Below are 19,020 nucleotides of genomic sequence, written 5' to 3'. Positions count from 1 at the left end.
TGCAGATGCATGCAGATGGCTTCCTTCTTATCTTACATGTCCTCCACAGAGATTCAGAGGACTACGTCATAGCAAATTCCACCACAGAATCTAAGCTCTGAGTTGGCAGAGATTTTAGAGACCATCTAGCCTGTAATTTCCATTAGGGTTCACTCTTTTTTTTTTTTTTTTTTTGGTGAGATGGAGTCTTGCTCTGTTGCCCAGGCTGGAGTGCAGTGGCGCGATCTCAGCTCACTGCAAGCTCCACCTCCCGGGTTCACGCCATTCTCCTGCCTCAGTCTCCTGAGTAGCTGGGACAACAGGTGCGTGCCACCGTGCCCGGCTAATTTTTTTTTTTTTTTTTTTTTTTTTTTTTTTTTTAGTTGAGACAGGGTTTCACCCTGGTCTCGATCTCCTGACCTTGTGATCCACCTGCCTCGGCCTCCCAAAGTGCTGGGATTACAGGCATGAGCTACCGTACCCAGCCATGGTTCACTCTTGATGTTGCATGTTCTATAGGCGTTAACAAATGTATAATGACTAATATCATACAGCATAAGTTCAGTGCCCTAAAAATCCTCTGTGCTCTACCTATTCATCCTTCCTGCCCTCTAACCTCTGACAACCACTGATCTTTTTATTTATCCATAGTTTTGCCTTTTTCAGAATATCATATAGTTGGAATTATATAGCATGCAGCATCTTAAGATTGGCAACATTTGGCCAGGTGTGGTGGCTCACACCTGTAATTCCAGCACTTTGGGAGGCCAAGGCGGGCAGATCACCTGAGGTCAGGAGTTCGAGACCAGCCTGGCCAACATAGCGAAACCTCATCTCTACTAAAAGTACAAAAATTATTTGGCCGGGCGTGGTGGTTCATGCCTGTAGTCCCAGCACTTTGGGAAGCTGAGGCGGGTGGATCACGAGGTCAGGAGATGGAGACCATCCTGGCTAACATGGTGAAACCCTATCTCTACTAAATATACAAAAAATTAGCCGGGCATGGTGGTGGGCGCCTGTAGTCCCAGTTACCTGGGAGGCTGAGGTAGGAGAATCACTTGAACCCACAAGGTGGAGGTTGCAGTGAGTCAAGATGGCACCACTGCACTCCAGCCTGGGAGACAGAGTGAGACTCCATCTCAAAAAAAAAAAAAAAAAAAAAAATTGACATTTAATACTATGCATTTAAGCATTTAAGATTCTTCTGTATCTTTTCATGGCTTGATAGTTCTTTTTTGTTAGGGCTGAATAAAATTATATTGTTTGGATGTACCACAGTTTATCCATTTACCTACTGAAGAATCCCTGGTTGCTTCTAAGTTTTGGCAATTCTAACTAAAGCTACTATAAACATCTGTGTGCAGGTTTTTATATGGGCATAAGTGTTCAACGTATTTGGCTAAATACCAAGGAGCAGGATTGCTGGGTTGTATGCTAAGAGTATCTAGTTTTGTAAAACACTCCCCAAATGTCTTCAAAAGTGGCTGCTTCATTTTGCATTCCAATCAGCAATGAATGAGTTTCTGTTGCTCCACATCTTTGCCAGCATCTGGTTTTGTCAGTATTTTGAATTTTGGGGTTCTAATACGTATGTGGTGGTATCTGTTTTGATTTGCAAGTCCCTAATGACATAATGTTGAGCATCTTTCTATATGCTTAGATGCTATCCGTACATGTTCTTTGGTGAAGGGTCTCTTCAGGTCTCTTGATCATTTTTCAAGTTTTGTATTATCTTTAATGGACAAATAATAATTGTATCTATGTATGGGATACAATACGATAATTTGATATATGTATACACTGTGGAATAATTAAATCAGGGTAATAAGAATATCCATCATGCCAAATATTTATTATTTATTTTTGATGAGAACATTTAAAACCTTCTCTTTTAGCTATTTTGAGATATATGATACATTATTATTAACTGTAGTCACCTTTCTGTGCAATAGAGCACCAGAACATGTTCTTTCTAACTGTAGCTTTTTACCTATTGACAAGAATCTTCCTTTCTCTGTCCACTTCCCCCAGTCCCCAGCCTCTGGAAATCATAATTTTACTCTCTCCTTCTATGAGTTTGACTTTTAAAGATTCCATACGTAAGTGAGATCAGACTGTATTTGTCTCTCTGTGTTTGGCGTGTTTCATTTAACATAAAATCCTCAAGGTTCATTCATATTGTCACAAATGGCAGAATTTCCTGATTTCAAAATATACTACAAAGCAATAATAATTAAAACAGGATGGTAATGGCATAAAAACAGACACATTGACCAATGATATAGGATAGAGAGTCCAGAAATAAGCCCACCTATCTATAATCAACTGATTTTTGACAAAGGTGCCAAAAACACACAATGAAGGATAGTCTCTTCAATAAATGGTGTGGAAAAACTGAATATCCACATACAGAAGACTAAAAATGAACCCTTTTCTCACCTCTTACATAAAAATCAACTAAAAATGGATTAAATACTTACATGTAAGGACTAAAACTATAAAACTACTAGAAGAAAACATAGCTGAAAAACTCCATGACATCGCTTATTTTTAAATCAGTTTATCTTTATGTTGTTGAGTTTTAAGAGTTCTTTGTATATTTCAGGTAATAGTCTTTTATTAGATATGTATTTAGAAATATTTTCTCCCAATCTGTGGCTTGTCTTCATTCTCTTGTCAGTGTCTTTCATAGAGCAAAAGTTTTTAATTTTAATAAAGTCTATCTTATCAAGCCTTTCTTTCATAGATTGTGCCTTTGGTGTATCTAAAATGTCATTGCCATACCCATGATCCATCTAGATTTGTCTCCTACATTATCTTCTAGGAGTTTTTTTTTTCTTTTTTTTTTTCTGAGACAGAGTCTTGCTTTGTCACCCAGGCTGAGAGTGCGGTGGTGTGATCTTGGCTCACTGCAACCTCTACCTCCCAGGTTCAAGAGATTCTCCTGTCTCAGCCTCCTGAGTAGCTGGGATTGTAGGCGCACCACCACACCCAACTAATTTTTGTATTTTTAGCAGAGACAGCATTTCACCATGTTGGCTGGGCTGTCTCAAACTCCTGACTTCAGATGATTCACCATCCTTGGCCTCCTAAAGTGCTGGGATTACAGGCTTGAGCCACTGTGCCCGGCCATTCCAGGAGTTATATAGCTTTGTGTTTACATTTAGGTCTGTGATCCATTCATGTTATTTTTTGCAAAGGGTGTAATGTCCATGTCTAGATTCATTTTCTTTGGCATGTAAATGTCCAGTTGTTTCTGTACTGTTTGTTGAAAAGACTATTTTTTCTTCAATATATTGCCTTTGTTTCTTTGTCAAAGATCCATTGACTGTATTTGTGGGTGTCTATTATTCGGCTCTCTGTTCTGTTCCATTGATTGATTTATCAATTCTTTTGCCAATACCACACTATCTTCATTACTATAGCTGTACAGTAAATCATCATGTCAGGTAGTCTCAATTCTCTGACTTTGTTCTTCCTCTTCAATCTTGTGTTCAATATTCTTCATCTTTTGGTCTCCATATAAACTTTGGAATTAGTTTGTTGATATCTGCAAAATAATTTGCTGGAATTTTGATTGGGATTGCAATGAATTATAGATTCAGTTGGGAAGAACTGACATCTTGACAATATCGAATCTTCCTATTAATGAATAGCCTTTATTTTTGAAGGAATTTTTGCTGGACAAAGTATACTAGGCTGACAGTTTTTTTTCTCCTTCAGCGTAGTATAGTTGTCATGCTTTGTCTTTTATCTTACATTGTTTCTGATAAGAAATCTGCAGTTTTTATTTGTGCTCCTTAGTATATAATTTTTTTTCCTCTGGGCTGCTTTTAAGACATTTCTTTATGATTTGTTTTTAATAATTTGATTATCATGTGCCTTGATGTCATTTTCTTCTGTTGATCATGCTTAGAGTTCATTATATTTCTTAATTTGTGAGTTTATAACTTCCATCAAATCTTATATTCACGTGTACCTTTAAATCTTTCGGCATATTTATAAGAGATATTTAAAATCCTTGTCTGCTAATTTCATCTTTTCTGTAATTTCTGGATATGTTTCTTTTGATGATTATACTCCTTATTATGAGTGATATTTTACTTCTTTATGTAGTATTTTTTTGCTTGGATGTTACATTGCAAGTTTATGTTGTTGAGTACTAGATTTTGTCATCTTTTCTTTAAACAATGTTGAACTTTATTCTAGATTAAATTAGTTTCAGTTCAGCTTGATCTTTTTGATGTTTGCTTTTAAGTTTTGTTAGAACAAGTGTAGATTAGCCTTTATTTTTAGGGCTAGTTTAGCCTTAATTCTATGATGTGATCTTTTTAGGGTCTCTACAAAGTACTGTGTGTATGTAAGATGGATTCTTCACTCTGGCTAGTAGGGACTAAACATCTTCTAGTATTATGTGAGCTTGTGGCATCGTTCAGCTTACAACTCTCTAGCATCATGGGGCTGTACCTATGCATGCATGCCTCACTGCTCAGCAACAGGTCGAGGGGCTTCCTGTGCAGGTTCCTCTTCTTTCTCTGCCTATCTCCCTCTAGTCCATGTCTCCTCACCTCATTGTGCCCACTGAACTCTGCTCAGGATTTCCCTGTTTGCACTATTGCCTGAAAAGGCAATCCGGATAGAAAGTGAGGGCAATTATAGGGCTAATCATGTTTGTTTCCCTTTGCTCAATGTGCTGTTTGTCATATAATATATGAAAACAGTTGTTTAATTCTGCCCATTAAAAAAATTATTCATGGATGGGCCAGGCACAGTGGCTCATGCCTGTAATCCCAGCATTTTGGGAGGCAGAGGCAGGTGGATCACTTGAGGTCAGGAGTTTGAGACCAGCCTGGCCAACATGGTGAAACTCCATCTCTACTAAAAATACAAAAGATAAATTAGCCGGGTGTGGTGGCATGTGCCTGTAATCCCGGCTACTCAGGAGGCTGAGGCAGGAGAATGGCTTGCAACTGGGAGGCAGAGATTGCAGTGAGCCGAGATCACACCACTGCACTCCTGCCTGGGTGACAGGGAGAGACTCCATCTCAAAAAAAAAAAAAAAAAAAAGAAAGAAAGAAAGAAAAAAGATTATTTGCGAATGGAGGGCAAGTGGAGTTTCAATAATTTCATTGTGAATAGAAACAGAAGTTCTTTCACATTTATCTTTAAAGCTCTCTCTGCAGGTATGCCATTGTGGTTTTGATTTCAATAATTCATATGTTTTTCTATCTAGTGGTTTTTAATTTCAATTATTATACTTTTCATCTTTGTAGTAGTATTTGATTGATTTTTATATCTACCTTATTCTATTCTGATGGTGGTTTGTTTCTTGCTCCTATTTTGTATCTCAATTTTTCCAAATATTAAACATAAGTACTTTACATTCTGTATTTAATAATTCCAGTGTCTGAGAACTTCGATGGGGCTAATTCTGCCTCTTCATGTTTGTGATGAGTCTTACAGTGCCTTGATTCCTTGTGTGTCTCTCAGTTTAAGACTCTGAGCTCATATTTGATGAGGTTTTATTTGTTGAAATCCTTTGAGACTGGGCTTAACTCTCCAGAGATTTTACTTTTGTCTCTGCCAAGCTCTCACAGGGTTGTTAACCTGAGATTGCTTTAAGGTAACTCACCAGCTTGGGATTTCCTGGACCACAAGTATAATGCAAATTAGAATGGCAAAAACGCATTAGGGTAAGCCGTGGTCATAAATTCTCCAGGGGATTGTTTTCTCCTCGTACCCAGCACTGGAAGCTTGAAAGACACCTTTTTTTTTTTTTTTTTTTTTTTTTTTTTAAAATCAGTTCACTGTTCTGGTGGGTGAACTTTTTCCATAGTTCACACTTTTACTAAGGTTGTAACCCTTGAGGATGCGGAAGTCTGTCTCAGTTCCAAGTCTTCACCACTCGTGGACCCTCATTTCCTGGTTTCCACTAGCCTTTAGAAAATGAATTTTTAGGCTACAGAGACTGGTAGATGCCCTCAAGGGCAAGCAGAGTCAGCTTTAATTTACTACCTTTTCAAATTCTTTTTTTTAACCTCTGCAGTTTTTATAATTACTATTGTTAAGATTAGCCTTGCAAATAAGGGTAAATAAAATAATTCCTGAGGATATAGAAACGAGGGTAAATCATAAATGGCAGACAGCATTCTGCTTCCATCTCTCCAGATAAGGGCTCTTGGGGGCTGCTGTTTTAGACGGGGGTGCTAAACATCCAAATCCATGGGGAATATACCACACCTGCTTGTCAATTTTTAAATTGACAGTAATTGTATCAATTCTATGGGGTATATACTGTGATGTTTTCATATAGTTTTACCTTGTGGAATGATTAAGTCACACTAATTAACAAATCTAGCACCTCATATACTTATATTTTGTTGTGGTGAAAGCATTTACGATCGAATCTTTTAACAGTTTTGAAATATACAGGCCAGGCACAGTGGCTCACACCTGTAATACCAGCACTTCGGGAGGCTGAGGTGGCAGGATCACTTGAGCCCAGGAGTCTGAGACCAGCCTGGGTAACAGAGTGAGCTCTCCATCTCCACAAAAAATTAAAAAATTGGGCAGGCATGGTGGTGCACACCTACAGTCCCAGCTGCTTGAAAGGCTGAGGTGGGAGGATTGCTTGAGCCTGGGAGGTTGGGGCTGTGGTGAGCCATGGTTGCACCACAGCACGCCAGCCTGGGTGACAGAGTGAGACTCTATCTCAAAAAAAAAAAAAAAAAAAATATATATATATAATGCATTGTTATTTATTACATTCACCATTCTGGGCAATAGATCACTAAAGCTTATTTGCTTGTCTTTCTTTTTAAAAAAAAAAAAAAAAAAAAAAAAAGATCAGCTACATACTTAAAAAGATGTTTATTATACTTAATCCAGGATCTCTAGGTGACTCATAGTGAGAACATTTTTCAGGCTGGCTAGATCACCACAATGCTTAAAATGCAAGTCTCTCACTCTCGTTCTTCCCACGGCTGGCACCTTCTCTTCCTGTAGGTCTCATCTCAAATGCCAACATCCTATCTAAGTATCCACTTTCCCTACCAGTTATTTGCTACCACATTACTTTTTATTTTTTCTCTCATCACACTGTACAATAATATTTTTTCAAAAGATTTTCCTATGTACTCTCCCTGTCTCTCCCACTCGTGTGTAAGAACTATGAGAGTAGATACCCAGTCTTTCTATTTTCTTCTGTGTTTTCAGCCCCAAGGCCAATTGCTGGTCAGAGTAAGCACTCAAATATTTGTTGGATGAATATTTTTTTTTTCTTGAAGCAAATATAAATGGATACACAACCTAAAATATGTTTCTAAAACACAAGATGATGTCAGTAAGTACAGCATATGAATGTCCGGAATTCTCAGTTTGTTGTTTATACTTTGTGGTTTCAACTTACCAGAAAGTCCAACAAATTCTGAAGTTGTTATTCCTTTATCAAAAATGTAAGAAAGTGATTTTTATTTCAGCATATTGAGCGTAAATAACATTTTTTAAAGAAAGAATCATGAAAACATGCCTAAAGAAAGTAGCCTAAAATTATTTTCAGGACATGACGCCTCCCCATCTCCAAACAAAATTAAGAGTCCATATGCCACTTACCTTGTTTGTGTGTAAGGGAGAAGAACTGCTTCACAGAGAAGCGAGTTTTGTACTTAACTATTTTGACTAATGAAATCCTATAACATCTCTGAGCTTAGAAAATGTAATAATCTAAATATGGTTAATTTTCCCTCTAGCAAAATCTGGAAATTTTCTTGTTTTAATAAAATCCTCGTAACGTTTACAAGATATTCCTTTTTCTTTTTTTTCCTTTTTCTTTTCTTTTCTTTTTTTTTTTTGAGACAGAGTCTTGCCCTGTCACCCAGGCTGGAGTGCAGTGGCATGATCTCGGCTCACTGCAACCTCACCTCCCAGGTTCAAGCAATTCTCTGCCTCAACCTCCCTAGTAGCTGGGATTACAGGTGCTTGCCACCACACCTGGCTAATTTTTGTATTTTGAGTAGAGACAGGGTTTCATCATCTTGCCAGGCTGGTCTTGAACTCCTGACCTCGTGATTTACCTGCCTTGGCCTCCCAAAGTGCTGGGATTACAGGCATGAGCCTTTAAGATATTTCTTTTGGAAAAAAAATTCCTGGAATAAGGGCAATCATGTACCCTAACCCCAAACAGCAATTACAACAACCAAAAAGCAAGCATTTATGACAATAGGCGAGGCCCTGAGTTGAGAGATTTATGTGCATTTCCTTAATAAAACCTTAAAGATCCTCTTAGAAGATAATTATTTTTCCCACCTACAGGTGAGTAAACTTTGGTAAACAGAGAAGTTGCTCAAGGTTGCATAGTTACAAGGTTAGTGAAATCCATGTTCTTAATAATTCTTTATATTGTTCCACAAAGAAAAACATTTTCAATATTTAGTCCTTATGTTTTGGAAGCAGATGTAGGTCTTGAATTTCTAAGGTGGATGACTCCACATTCTTTCTTGTTTTATTAGTGGAAAACCAAACCAGAAATCATGATTTGAAAGGGTATATTCTTGGGCCATTCTATGTAATACAAACCTAAGCCATTTGGGGACTTTATTCATACATATTTCCAATATATCCTATTTTAAGGATAATATCAGTGACATTTAATTTACAATTGTATAATGAATTTTATTCAACTTCAGGGACAATTGCTATTTGATCTCAGCCTACAACCATAAATCTTGTAGAACTACTATTTCATGAATGTTCCCTAACTAGTCACTCTTTGGTTAAAAATCTCAGCTGGGTTTAAGATATCTGTGTTAAAGAAGACTCCAAGTCAGGCATCTGGATTCTATAAGAAGGGTTTTCCATTTTCTTGTATTTCAGGTTAAGGTAATTCTAAAGAATTACACATGAGCTAATTTGTTTCTTTAACTCTGATTGCTTTAAAAAATTTGTAATTCTCCGTATCACCTACATAAAATGCTTCGATACATATTGTCTATAGCTGGAGAACTACTGATGTATAAAAAAGCGTCTGGGTTAGCTCTGCCTACGTCATTTGATTTAGCTTTGTGTTCTTTTGCTTTTATGTTTTCATCCTTTCTCCTTATTCTTCCAGGGTTTCATCTGATTGGAAAGTTAAGGTCTTAGTACTGAGTGGCTAAAAAAGAAATATTTAAATCCACCTAGACACTATGTACCAAATACACTCAACCATAACCACACCAGTGATGATGCCCTCTAGTGGGCAGCACTGGTACCTGAGGATGAATCCCTTCTCCTTCCCTGGTGGAAGTGGAAAAGTATCAAAGACTTTCAGAGAGCTGCTGAAATTTGATGAAGGCTGTGTTCCACTTGATTGCCACTAAACATTTAAAAATCACAGGCTTTTTGGTAAATAATAAACAATATAGGCATATGTCTCTGAAAAGACTTCTCCAACTTAGATTTTCCAAGGCCACTAGCTTCCTTTTTTGTTGTCCTGTCTTGTTTAACTACAAACCAAAGCTAAAGAAATGATACAATGGTCTCATATTCAAAGATCTTATAGATTTTCTACAGAAAATATGAGTTGTAAAAGGAATGGAGAGTTCTTTAAGCAGCCTCAGAGAAATTATTACCTTATGTCAAATTCAAAATGGATTGTCAACTACGTCATAATTTTCTGGAAAAGAGCTGTTTAAATAACAATACTTCAGTGTTGCTTTGCATTTATACTGCCAGAATTATACCAGGCATCTAAAGGGCCAGCCCTTGTGGAACACAGTGTCCTTGGCAAGATCTTTAGAAAAAGACAAAAAACAAAAACAGAAACCAAAACTTGAAAGGAGAGACTCTATGGAGAAGAAAAAGGAGAGGAGAGAAAAATGATTGCAAAATATTTAATGTCAAATGCCAATACTAATATTTATTTAAATTTAACTGTTTTCAAATGAATAAGTTGCATCATTTATTATTAATATTATTGCATCATATATTATTAAGATTATTATTTGCTTAAAAATTGCCATGAATGAATTTTAAAAGGTAGGAAACCACAGGAGATTAATTTTAATGGGGGGAATTATATCTTACTTCTTTGGTTATATAGATGAGTTTAATTTGCTTTGGAAATTTTAAGAAGAAATTTACTTTCAACTCTCTACCATAAATGCATATTAACCTAGGAGGTCATTATTTTTGGTTTTGAAAATTTAGTTCTTGCACCAATCAAATCCTTTATGTCTAAAATTTAGACTAAACACTGATTAAGATGCAAACTCCATCACATGCACTCTATGTAGTCTAAGAGACGATTCACTCACCTATGGATTTGACAAGCGCTCACGGCTGTGTCTCCACCTCTCACCACATCTGGGATGTTTTTGTCATTCGAATGCTCTTCTGCTTCCTCTGGGGGGCTGCTTTTGGAAAGGAAGGGTTCAGGTTCCCCAACACAGGCTTCTCTCTGATCTGTTTCAATCTGAATCAAAGGCACTTCCCTCGAGCAAAGTGATCGCCTTTTGTGGTTTATTGCTACAGTGTCCTGGCAGGAGGAAGTTTCCTTTTTAGAATCTAAAGGGTTGTGGTTTGTAAGAGAAGCAGTTTTGCTCAAAGATGACACTGGGGGCTGTTTACATTCGGTAACAGAGTCTTTCCTCGGGCAATCGAGAGACTCCTGAACAAGCAGAGTTGGCCCACTGCACATCCTGCTGGCAGCTAATCTATTTGCACATGTCTCTGCTTGCGAGGGAGAGCCACCAGAAACAGGCTCAGCGTCGGCTTCCCCCGCATCATCCACAATGATTTTGTTCTTGCGCATGAGGGCTTCAATGGAGCTCGCCCACGTTTCATGAATTAACATGTTCGTGATGTGGTCAGTCCTACCTCTCCGATACAAGCAAGAGTCAGATTTGCAGAGACCGGATGAGGACGTGCTACTGACTGGCTGCACGCTTAGGAAATCCTGTGGGCAGTTCTGAGCAAAGCCATCTAAAGAGTTGGCTTTGATGGGCACATTCACTGTCAGCCTGGAGCATGGGGATCTGCTGTCTGGCATGGACGACTGTCTGTGGCACACCGGGGATCGCAGAGAAGGAGACAGCAGGCTGGCTGTCCAATCCTGGCTGCTCCGTCTGGAGGAGGTGATTTCTCTGCTGTCTCTTTCAATGTCCCTCAGCATGTACCTGTAGAACTCCTCAGTGATGCTCTCTGTGCTGGACTGCTTAGAGGGACAGTTTGGCCTCACACTGAGGTGGTCACTTTTCCGGCACGCCTGTTGCATGGCTGAACTCAGAATACTGCTGGCGTTCTTGCCAGCATAGTAATCCAGCAGTAACTCAAATCCTCTCCCTTCATTTTCCATCTGGTTCACCATGAACCTGGAAAACTCATCGGTGATGCTCTCACAGCTCGACTGCTTGGAGACAGAGCTGGCCCTGCTGACCGGCTGGCTCAGCGTGCTCATTAAGCCCAGGCTGTTGACATAGGCCCTAGCCTCGGAGTCTTCCTCAGGAATGCTTTCACAGCTAGAGGCCTTCAGCCGGCTCCACCTGTCACCACTCAGTAACCGATTCCGGGGATAGCCCTGCGCCTGCCACATGCCGTCCACCATAGAGAACTCCGATAGGTTCATGATCTTGGCTGCCACTTCATTGGCAAAAAGGTTGACAGAATCTGGGACATCCTCAAGGTTCATGGACTCATCCACAACCCTGTTCATCAGCTTCTCTTTAAGCTCGGGATGCTCATCCGTCTTCCTCTTGATCTCACTGAGCCGGGGCGGCTTGTGTTTCCTCACAGCAGCCTCGCTCCCCTGGCTCTCTTTCTTCCTCTTCAAGGATCGGCAGGGTACATTGGGTGTCATCAGAAACTCACTCCCTCTTTTCCATGCACAAAACCAGGGTTGTTTTCCACTGGAGTTGTCAAGGCAAATCGCTGCAATTTCAGTTGCCATGGAGACGACCGTGTCTGCTAATTCTTCCGCAAAGTCTGTAATGCAGTAGATGTCTGGATGCTTTGTTTGAAGCATGGATTGAGCAGGAAGCAGCAAGTCATCCCCTAACATGGACAGGTTGACTTGAACTTCGTTGATGCAAGATGTGGCAGAGTTGTACTTTTCTTGGGTGTTTGGGTGGATACTGTCCTCAGCCTCCTGGGAACCGCTTCTGGACTGGCCAACCGTCGGGGACCTTTGTCTTTCGGAAGAGACTCTGCATTCATTCTCACTGTGATGAGGGCTTTTTGTATCCTCTCCCGCTGTTCCTTTCAGATATATTTCCTTGGGGGATGTTGTAGCAGTCGAAGAATCGGGCACTCTGTGACCATGTGATAATTCTGACTGCAGCGTGGGGTTCTTGAAGAGGCCTGGCCTCACTCCACCGTTGTTTTGTTTTGAATACATGTCATCCACAAGATTGTTGATGACAAGACTCGTGTTGTGTGAATTGCTAAGTGGAGAGCTGCTGGAGGATTCAGTGGCTTTTGTCCAAGCTAGACTAGCACCCGGATCAGATGGCTGGCAGCCAGGTTCTGTCTCCCTCCTTCTGATGGTCTCCTTAGAAAGGACAGCAGGACATTCACCAAGCCGTACAATATGACTCATCTTCTTGAACGTGAAGCATATCACATCGAAAAGCAGTTGATTTGTACTTTCCATTAAGGTGTCCAGAATTTCAGATGAATGCCTATTGTCATTGGGGTTGATTATCATATTTTTGTGGTGAACTTCGTCAATGGAATGCCTCAGGATAACATTGGACAGGGTATGTGCCAGTTCATTCCTGAGGACATTTTCTGAGCACAGGGTCTGAGACTTTGAAGCAGTTTCCAGGATTCTCCTGTTCATGGAGTCCAGGAAGTCTCCAATACTACTGTAGGTGTTAGGCCTTGTTAAAACCAGAGCAGCCTCCTTGAGCAATCCCTCAGCAATGGCTTCCTTGCCAAGCTCCATGCTTGCTAAACTACAAAGTGGGGGCATGGCTTCAGAAGCCTCAGCTGCAGGCGAGAGGCCACCGCTTGGAGCCACCGAGCACGTCACCTCTTCTCTTTCACCTAGACCACAGACAGCCACGGCACTGGCCACCTGAGTCATGCCACACAAAGCAGATGGAAAGGAGTACTCATTGATGGAAGGTTCCTTGAGCCCTTGGAGTGCTTGCGTTTGCAGTGCACCACTGCCCCCTAGTGGAAAGTTTGAGTCCACTTGCTCCATTTTGAGTCTTTCTGTGGCCTGTGGACTGGAAATGGTTCCAATCACAGTGGCTGCACAAGCTAACGCCACTTCTAGAGCACTCTGGGGTTGTCTGCTGGGGTTCTCTCCAGAGAGGAGATTTGAGGTTTCAACAGAGGCTTCCATCTCAGGCCATGAGGAGATGCCTGGCTCGGGGGCAGCATCGCTGCCATCTGGACTCTGAACAACGACGATTTTGGGGAGCTCATTCCATGACCGAGAAACCACTGTATCTTTTGTAGAATAGCAACTGGGAAGCAGAGAACTTCCTACAGAAATACTGAGTGCAGATTCCTGGGGTAATGTGGGCTGAGACTGAGATAATCTAATAAATGCATCCTGCAGCACGGATTCTGCTAAGTTTGTAGCATACTTGCCAGTGGTGACTTCTCCATCTTGTACAGGAGGGAAAGCGTCTCTTGTGTCTTCATGATCTCCTGGGTTTAGGTTGCTTCTCTGCTCAGCCACAGCACATGCAGAAGGTACATCTTTATCCATCATGGAGAAGTAAGAATCTTTTGGAATATACAGTGCCTGTGATTTTTCCATTTGACCTTTAAAATCTTCTGAATAATAATAACGGGTGGCTTCTCTCTTATTCCCTACAGCTTCACTTTTCCACTGTGATGGCTTGGCTGAGGGATCTAGACTCTGCAAGGCTGTGTTCTTTGTTAGGTTTTCTGGCGATCGTTCTGGTTTAATCAATGGTGTGGGATATTTGTTGATGTATTTGTCTTCCAAAGCATAACGCCACTTTTCCTTGTTGTAATTCCATTCCTCCTGGGTGGCTCCCTTTAGCTGTTTACTTTCCAAAACATTGGCTGAGACATTTATATTTTCATAGCCTAGTGAGGAGAACATGAGAGGCACTATTACTTTTTGGATAGCAGGTTACCATAAGTCTTAAGTAATAATTACTTTCTAAAAGTAAAGCATCAGTAAGGACACGTGCACACGTATGTTTATTGTGGCACTATTCACAATAGCAAAGACTTGGAACCAACCCAAATGTCCATCGATGATAGACTGGATTAAGAAAATGTGGCACATATACACCATGGAATACTATGCAGCCATAAAAAGGATGAGTTCATGTCCTTTGTAGGGTCATGGATGAAGCTGGAAACCATCATTCTGAGCAAACTATCACAAGGACAGAAAACCAAACACCGCATGTTCTCACTCATAGGTGGGAACTGAACAATGAGAACACTTGGACGCAGGGTGGGGAATATCACACACCGGGGCCTGTCGTGCGGTGGGGGGAGGGGGGAGGGATAGCATTAGGAGATATACCCTAATGTAAATGACGAGTTAATGGGTGCAGCACACCAACATGGCACATATATACCTATATAACAAACCTGCGCGTTGTGCACATGCACCCTAGAACTTAAAGTATAATAAAAAATAAAAATAAATAAATAAATAAAAATAAAGCATCAACTTTTTTTCCCCCTTCAAGAATAACATTTTGAATGGTTTTCTTCAAGAAAAATGAATCGGAAAAGGCTTTCAAGTTTCATGATAGAATGCCACCCCAAAAAATGGCTTTCCATGTGGGATACAAATGCAAGTAGGAAGTGTTTGAGGGTTGAGGGTTGCCACCATTCTTCAGGGGAAAGCAACCCAGACAGGTGCATCTTAGAGCTTCCCACTGGGTACAAAGAGAGAAGGGAGGATGTTTACAGCAAGCTCAGTAGTGGGACTTGTTGCAAAGATTTGTTCTAAAGTTTGCATGAGACTTGTCCCAGAGACAGTGGCAATAACATCTGGGGTACCCCTTCCTCTGTGGCTAAAAGTGGGGAGGAGAAACACATTGTTCATTGAGCTCTGTGAGTGGGTCAACAGAAAGAGCTGAAGAAATGAGTGCTAAACACTTTCCTGGATTATCTCTTTCTGTCTTCACAAAAATCATTAGCTACCGGCACGATTGTACTCCCAAATTAGACAAAGAAACTAGGCTCAGAAAGATTAGATAACTGGCGCCAGATCTCACAGCCTCAATGTGGCAGTGCTGGGATTTAAGCCCAGGCTGGTCCAACTTGGATCCAACTAATATATGGCTTTTATGGAAGTCTTAGGGAAGTTAACTTTCCTCCCAGTGATAGCCTCCATCTCTTGGCAGGCAGGAGGATTTACCTTTAAAGTACACAAATTCCCTTCAGCATCCCTAAGGCATCATTTGGGAGTCTGGATCCATCCAACCATTAAGTCTGCTAAGTGTGTTTGTCAGCATCTTCACCAGTGTTCTCATATCCTCCTTCCTTCCTTCCTTAAAATTCAGCAAGTAAAGATTGTGATGTGTCAGCCAAACTGATGTGGCCTGGAACTTTTCTCAAATCCCACCCAGACATTTTTATATGGGGACTAATTTCAAGAGGCACTAATTGGAAAGTTCTCACCGTTCCTAGATTCATCCACCTCGCTTTCCTCCTCCAAGTGCTCAGAAGCAGTAAGAAAGTCTTCCTCGATTGAGGATAAGGAACAGTTTGTGTCATCCTCCAGTTTTAAGATGTTTGTTTCCAGGTGGAGCTGTCGCTCCTGCACCAGTTCCAGACCAATCAGAAATTTGTTGATTTCAAAGATGATGCAATTGGTACTGTTTGGTCTGTTCCCTCTTGCACATTGGACCAAGCAGATATCTGGCAGCCAAGGGCACTAAAAGTGGAGAGAAAAGAAGGCATTTATTCAAAAGGGAAAATAAAAGACTATTGCCTCTGACCTTTCCTTTTCCACCAAGCTCCCCTGTTAATAGGAGTGGGGACCTTTAAAATATGTGAAATGTCTTCTGGGATTATATTAATAAACTGCTTGAAAAAAATTCAAGTGATGTTTGGGAACACAAGGTACCTAGCAGAAAGCCTGACTTGGGGGAAAATAGATCGGCTGTATCACATATTTTAGTTTCCCTTGGTCAAAGCAAAAATTTAACTGGGCAAAGTTAAACAGGCAAAGAAGTTTTTATTCAAGGCTATTAAAATAGGGAAGAGAGACCAGAATTAAGCTGAACCACACTCCACTGAACAAAAGGCAATAGGGTTTTTAAGGGCTAGAGTGATGGGGCAGATCTCAGGTCATCTGTGTTTGATCATTGGCTTTACCCAAAGAAACAGTAAACTTTCTTGTGTCTTTTTGACAGGAGGTAGTTTTACAACCTGGAGCAAGATGCCCACTGAAGTTAGGTTCTTACGCTCCCATAAAGACTGGGGACATTAACGGAACTATCTTCCTTGATGATTACATTTCAACGAGACAGCTCCCAGGTCCTTGAGAAAGACATTTCTGGGTATAAAGCTGGCAAGAGGCTTTTACAAAATGATTTACATCTCAAAAAGGCAGAGGAATTTACAATTATAAATTTTCTAGATTAAATGCTCTAAGAAAAGGGAAGTCAGGGTCTAGAGTCAGGAAGGAGCCTGTCCACATTTTGGTCAAGCTGAAGGGAATGTCAACGCTGTCTTGGTTACCTCTCTTGATTAAATCGAGTTCCAGTTTCTCAGACCAGTATCTTTCTCTGCCTTGAAGATACTCAGTAAAACCTCTACTAGTACTTCAGAGGTACAGTAAGTGTTCTATCAACTACAGTTAGATTCTATAATTTGTATTGCTTATCTGAAGAAGCAGTCAACATGAAATTAAATGAAATCCATAGGAAGTGAACTAATGATCTCTAAAAGACCAGCGTGTGGTAAGAACAGTGATAAAGAGGCCCAAATTATAGAATCGTGTACTAGTTAGACCTGTTAATTCTTTTAGTTCTGGGGTTATGAACCATATGCTCATTCTCCACTACACATTTTCACTATTCATATTATTTATTGCCATTGGAATAGTAATAAAATATTCCAATAATTCTAGGAGAGATGATTATAAAATGAAAAATTCAATCCTTCTCCAAGGGGTTCAGGAATCTCCTGGGGGCTCAAAAATTGAATTCCCCTGTATGCATATGTGATTAGGTCTATTTTTCAAAGAAGGTGGTCCATTGCCTGGTTTTTCTAAGTGTGGGTATGGACCTGCAGCCATGGCATCACCTGGGAGCTGGTTGGATATATTTACTCTCAGGCCTCAACCGAGATCTACTCAATCAGAATCTGTGTTTCCAAGGAATCTGTTGGCGATGGGTACATGCATTAGCATTTGAGACCCACTGGTCTATAGCTTTTATTGAATTCACAAAGTATCTGTGATCCCCCAAATGGAGAGGAACTGCTGTTGTAGAGTAAGTAGAAGTTGGCTTAATTTTCTTTCCACTGAGTTTAGACACACTACACTAAACTGAAACTTACCCGGTATTTTCCGAGTACCTGTTGTATGCAAATTATGCAAGGAGGTGCAAACATGAATCAGACAATTGCCCTGGGGAGAAGGGCACACTATACTATCAGTCAGTCAACCTCACCAGAGTCCAAGTGATTCACATGGAGTTGATTCACCTCCGGCTCCAGAGGTGATCATGTGACTCAAGGCTGGCCAATCTGAACGATGCATTCCTTGGGTCATAGTGATTGGTTCAGAGATGGGCATGTGACATTTGAGAGCCAATAGGATGCAATGAGGCTTTTGCTGAAAACCACCGGAAATGACGTTCCGTTCACACTTTCCTGACTTGAACCCAAAGGGATATTGCTTCCTTGTCGGAGGAGCTTGTCTGATAATGGGGTCAATGGAGAGAAAACAGGAAAGAGGCCACAAGAGAAAAATCCATGTCTTGATGACATTGTTTTTAAGTCTCTAATCTACTCCTGAATTTTTCTGGTTACATGAAACCATATGTTCTCTTTTTGTTTAAGCTAATTTTCTGCCATGTTTAATTAAGAATCTAACTGGGATTAATCAGGGTCTAGTAAGTTAAACTCAAGGTCAAGTCCAATTAATGTCAATACCAATTTTCATAGAGATATTGAAAGAAAGCCAGAATTTCTCGGTAATACCTATACTTGCCAAAGCTAGGAAAATTGTTCTATAATGCAGAGGCAGCTTTTAAAAAGTATGCGAATTCTAAAAAGAAAATGGGAATAAAGTCTTCGCTTTCAATGACATAATGTACAATTTATTGACAAGCCACAAATTACCTAGGATTCATGTAAAATTTATAGGATACAAACCTTGTTAGTAGCTACAAAGTCAGGGAGATCTGATTACCTGGAAATAAAGCCTTCTCGTTTATTAATTGATTTATCACACTGTATTATGTTTCTTGAAATTTGGACACTTTGGGGCTTTTTGATATTTTGAAGAGTTGAAGGATAAAAGAAGACTTTAAAAATGGACAGCGAAATTAAAACCCAAGGAAGAACAATTTGTGGAAAACAAATGCTCATCATTTTAATCTGGAGCTGTTACATATCACTGTAACATACTTTATGTGCATTTTTCTTATAAATTAATTAAACAATTTTACTTACATGTCTTTAAATAAATAATGTTATAGTGATTTATATAGTAGGAGTGCACATGAGTGCACTGAATGATAATAGTAGTGCTTTAGTTACTGCTTTATTTTTAATAACATTTGTTTTGGAGGAGGGATATTTTATTCGTTGGGCCCAAGACACTCTCTTTCCATCCTTGAAGCTGCCATTCTGGATTTACTAGCTTGGCTAGTTTGGTACCTCCTAAGGAATACATAACATCTGAAAGATGATACTGTGGGATTCTGAAATAGAATTTTGGTACTGCTCCTAAGAGAGAAGACAGTTCCGTTTTCGTTTTTCCAGTAGATTTGTGGAAAACCAAGCTAAGTAACCAATGCCTACTCAATCTGTTCTAGTTCAAATACAACTTAGGAATTTGAGAAGACAATAGAAATTAGGAGTTGATGTAATAAAAGCTCTGTC

At 40.0% G+C, this 19,020-nt stretch overlaps 1 protein-coding gene across 7 annotated transcripts in view; it reads right to left on the bottom strand.

The window, feature by feature from the left end:
- Nucleotides 1-19,020, bottom strand: part of SPHKAP (SPHK1 interactor, AKAP domain containing) — a 196,497-nt gene that overhangs the window by 18,450 nt on the left and 159,027 nt on the right. For all 7 annotated transcript variants that reach the window (XM_050752094.1, XM_050752097.1, XM_050752095.1 and 4 more), the window contains 2 exons: nucleotides 15,583-15,838; nucleotides 10,272-14,022 (listed from right to left, as the gene is read on the bottom strand). In XM_050752094.1, the coding sequence (XP_050608051.1) occupies nucleotides 10,272-14,022; nucleotides 15,583-15,838 (4,007 nt within the window). The remainder of the gene's footprint in view (nucleotides 1-10,271; nucleotides 14,023-15,582; nucleotides 15,839-19,020) is intronic.

The sequence above is a fragment of the Macaca thibetana genome, chromosome 12 (assembly GCF_024542745.1).
Source record: "Macaca thibetana thibetana isolate TM-01 chromosome 12, ASM2454274v1, whole genome shotgun sequence".
Lineage (NCBI taxonomy): Eukaryota > Metazoa > Chordata > Mammalia > Primates > Cercopithecidae > Macaca > Macaca thibetana.
This window is presented reverse-complemented; position numbering and strand designations above follow the sequence as displayed.